This window comes from Olea europaea, chromosome 9, assembly GCF_002742605.1.
Source record: "Olea europaea var. sylvestris chromosome 9, O_europaea_v1, whole genome shotgun sequence".
Lineage (NCBI taxonomy): Eukaryota > Viridiplantae > Streptophyta > Magnoliopsida > Lamiales > Oleaceae > Olea > Olea europaea.
The window spans coordinates 450,532-454,559 of record NC_036245.1 but is presented as its reverse complement, the minus strand read 5'-3'; the positions used below and the strand labels follow the sequence as shown (position 1 = coordinate 454,559).

General features: G+C 36.0%; 1 protein-coding gene across 1 annotated transcript; it reads right to left on the bottom strand.

Annotated features, from left to right (window-relative positions):
* Window positions 1-417: 417 nt before the first annotated feature.
* LOC111399328 lies at window positions 418-4,028 on the bottom strand. Its single transcript, XM_023026584.1, has 5 exons — window positions 3,644-4,028; window positions 2,589-2,628; window positions 2,349-2,509; window positions 1,590-2,264; window positions 418-1,086 (listed from the first exon to the last, which is right to left on the bottom strand). The coding sequence occupies exons 1-5, from the start codon at window positions 3,839-3,841 to the stop codon at window positions 748-750; spliced, it is 1,413 nt and encodes a 470-aa protein (XP_022882352.1). The 5' UTR covers window positions 3,842-4,028; the 3' UTR covers window positions 418-747.

The following is a 4,028-nucleotide window of genomic DNA, read 5'->3' as shown; positions in this document are numbered from 1 at the left end:
ATCTAATGCAAACTTTATTGGGAACTAAGAATAGCTTGTGAAATGTGTTGAAATTATTTCTTATAATTGTCTGATCATAATGTGCTTCCTACAATTATTGGCAAAAGTTGCACAAACTTTTGTCGATCGTCAACATCAATTTTACATAATGGCATAGGTTTCCTTGAAACTTTTGGCTTCTATAGTCTAGTTCAATTTAATTATTGCATTGACGGATGTCTATTTAATCCGATCGACTGTGTCATCTCTTAATAGCAACGAAATAAAAAATAAATACAAAGAAAACAATTATTTTCTATTAAGTTGATTATTATTAATTAATGATCCCCGCTTTATTAGTATTTTCTTTTGTGACAAACGACCGATATCAATCATACATTTAGTCTATCGGGCCCATAAAAGGGCTCTACACGACCCTAATAATAGAAATGTTGCACTCATTCTGTACATTGCCTTTGGAAATGACACAGAAATTGTAATGGTACATATGCAATAACATTTGACATATCCAAACCGTACAAAACGTATCCCATGCAACAGTAGAATCAATACATATAGATATTTCACCCAAAAGAGAGATTGGGAGACTAAGTGTACAACAGGAGAAAGATTAAAGACCAAAATGCTCTATCTTTAAAAGTGGGGGACGAAACATGCAACACGGGCAATAGTTTGGCAACCTCTGCTGCTATTTTCTCAAAATTTCAATGAACTTTCGCTGCTAGAAGCCTTGAAACATCTGTAATGTTACTGAAATCCCAAGTTAGCAAGGAATTTCTGCAGAGTTCTTCGACCCCATTGTAAATCACTTTCCAAGACACTATCTTGCAGTTCCTCTTTACTTGGATTATCTTCTTCTTGACTTTGCTGCAGCTTCTCTACACGTTCATAGACATCCGGTTCTTCTTTCTTATCTATCATCGTCTCACTATTTCCCGAAGGATGGTACGAGGAAGATGCATATTCTTCCTTCGACTGGATAATGATAGTTTTCTCTGCACATTCATTGACATGCAGTTCTTTTTTCTTATTGATCATTGTCTCACTAGTTCCTGTAGGATGCAATGAGGCAGATGCATATTCTTCCTTCAAGATAATAGTTTACAGAAAATGAGAATTGCAAAATAAACCATCACATGCAAAAACGTCGCAAAATAAATGATTGCAGACGAGTATATAAAAATTATTTCAACTGACAATCATCAACTAATGTTTATAACATTTCGATTATACATGAAATGTAGAGGTTGATATTGCAGCGAAATGTTATGGAAGCAGAACTTTATTGAGATACTCGATATAATAGAAATTCACATCCTCGTACAATTTCATAGGAAATGGAATAGATATATGAACTTGATTTAGTTGTTCTTCAAAAAATAGAGTGAGTTTCTATAAATGACAGGGGCGTCATCTGATGCCAGCTCAATAACAGATACAGGAAGAAGAGCATTTATTCATTAAATTTACTCTTTGCTCACAGTAATACATTGCTTTTCTTTTTTCATTTGAGGTGGTACAAGAAAATTTCATATTCTAAGGCGAAACACTTAAAAAAGTGATGAAGAAGACCAACATTAAGTTGTTACCTCTTGTGAATCAGACAACTTGACTTTATCAGATTCAACTAAAACATTAGCAGCATTTTTTTTCTCCATTTCCTTTAGCGATTCTTCTCGAATCTCTACCGTTGACATCGTAACCAAATCCGGTACCAGAACAGGAACCCCTTCATCAGGAAATAGGCTTCCTTCATCTCTCGAGCTCAATGAGTCACTTCCATTGATCGCTGAGCCGTCATTTCCAAGAACCCTCTCTTCCTTTTCTGCACAAGTCACACTCACAGGACCAGACACTTCATCACGTGTATTCAAATCTGGTTCTCTCTTTTCCTCAGTAATGTTATCTGCAACCATTTCAGCAGCCTTATCGGGCAATGGGTTCTCCATGAGCCTAAAATTGCCATTCGCACTCGTACTTTCCTTATTTACATCAGTCTCATCCTCTTGTACAGGTTGAGTTAAATTCTCAGCATCCAGCATTAATTCTGAATCAATCATAGGTTCCTCACTCATATGAGTTACGAGTTCCTCCTGCTCCATAATCATTTGGAGCTCGGGATTGTACCAATCTTCCGAAACAGTTATCGTCTTTTCCGTTTCCCATGTTTGAAGAACTCTATCAGGGCCCGGCTGCCACAATATTTCTTCACGGACTCCTTTCAGTATGAGCTTATATTTGATCACCTTCCCAATAGGGAGATCCTATGAATTCCATAAAGAAACAGCAATTACCAGAACAATTTTCAACAACACTAAGAATAATTATTTTCAATGTAAGATCCTTACCAGCTGAACAGACCATACATGTCCATCGGACCAATTCAATGGTATTGCATCTGATGGATCCCACAAGCCGAAAACTGGATCATCTCCTACAATTAGGAAATGCTGGCCAAATGCACATTCTTTCTGTAATTTGAATCTGACATTGACAGTTTTGGGCTCGTCTGCAGAGCAAAGAAAAATAAAACTTTGACAACTGTATGGAAGCTGTAAAATATATAAAACCCTTCAGTTGAAAAATACCTGTATCATTTATCTGTGTTTCTTCACTTGCAACCAGTATCTGCAACCAAAAGAGAATGTGCACAATTAAGATTCAACGAACTAAACATAATTATTAAAACATTCACTGCAATTCCTCATTAATTCGTTCATTCTTAAATACGTGTCATCTCTGTTGATGTAAAAGTTTGGCCTTTAACCGCAAGCACCCTATTAAACATTTGCTGCATCCTCAGTTGAAGTTTCAAATAATTTGCAGCATGATATGAAATGAAACAGTTATAAGCAAAATATGTGCAGCGGTTTTAGTAAGCCTCTAGATTCGTAGATTCGGTTGTGATAAAACGCGTATTTCAGTCTTGGTGTGAAACAATTGGGCATGATAAAGGACACAAGTTCTCATAATTCGACAATAGGCCAACAAGAAATCACCAAGTATCCACTAATAATAATGGGATACACAAAAGCCAAGACACAGAGAATATTAACTACTACTCGAATGGTTGATTTGAGAATTTGGAAAAATATTTGTTTCCATCTGATTCTCCCCCTTAGGAGGCTTATTTTCAATTTTTATTGATTTTTTCTCTCACAAATAGGCTTTCAAAGTTCATCCCTTCCTTTCTTGTTCTTTTCGAAGCAGGACTAAATCATACAAGGAGCAAATGCTATAGCATTTTCATCAGTAAAGAGTGACAAGAGAAATACTGAATACACGTGATTAATAAAAAGGAAAATAAGAAAGAGCCCATAATTCTTTCGAGAAAGATCAGCAAAAATATCTGAACAAACGATAACCTCCGTCCCTCTATCAGTCTATTGCTTACTGGTTTTTAAAAAGTATCCATTAATAGTTATGGCAAAATTTAATATCAGCCATAAATCATAAAACTCCATTCACAAGATCAAATATGACCGAGAAATATTGAATACTAGAGATAATAAACAAAAAAGGGCATTTACGGTGAATCCTGCTGCAAAAAAATTGGTATAATCAACGAGATTTAACTTCACTTTTCTTCCTTACGGATCAAAAATGAGAGGAAAAAAAAATCCTAAAATACAGCAATACTGACCTTAGATTCTGATTCTGACAGAGCAGAAGCTGCAATAAGGGGCTGAAATTTCTTGCGCTGAAGAGAGGTTGAGAATGATAACCCAACAAAAACACGCTTTTGATCAAAATTTCCAGGGCAAAAAACCCACTTTTTTTTATCTCTATAATTACATCGACAAACAAGAACCTTCCAACACGAGTCTGTTATGGTTCCCATAGGTCGACAGATACAGCAAAATGATTAACCCGGAAATTAAACCAAGAATGAAACACGGTGGGGGGGTGTGTGTGTGTGTGTGTGTTTTTCTTTTCTCTTTCCTGTATGATTAAAATGAGAAGAAGAATGTGGAGAAATTTTTATGGGGCCAAGGAAGCATGGATGAAGTACCAGGTGGCACTGTCTT

What these genes read in the sequence shown, in the direction of transcription:
- LOC111399328 (XM_023026584.1), bottom strand. Translation starts at nt 3,841, where the DNA reads ATGGGAACCATAACAGACTCGTGTTGGAAGGTTCTTGTTTGTCGATGT. An exon ending in AACACAGATAAATGATACAG is followed by an intron (nt 2,510 to 2,588) that starts GTATTTTTCAAC and finishes TTTGCTCTGCAG; the next exon opens with ACGAGCCCAAAACTGTCAAT. An exon ending in ATGTATGGTCTGTTCAGCTG is followed by an intron (nt 2,265 to 2,348) that starts GTAAGGATCTTA and finishes TGGAATTCATAG; the next exon opens with GATCTCCCTATTGGGAAGGT.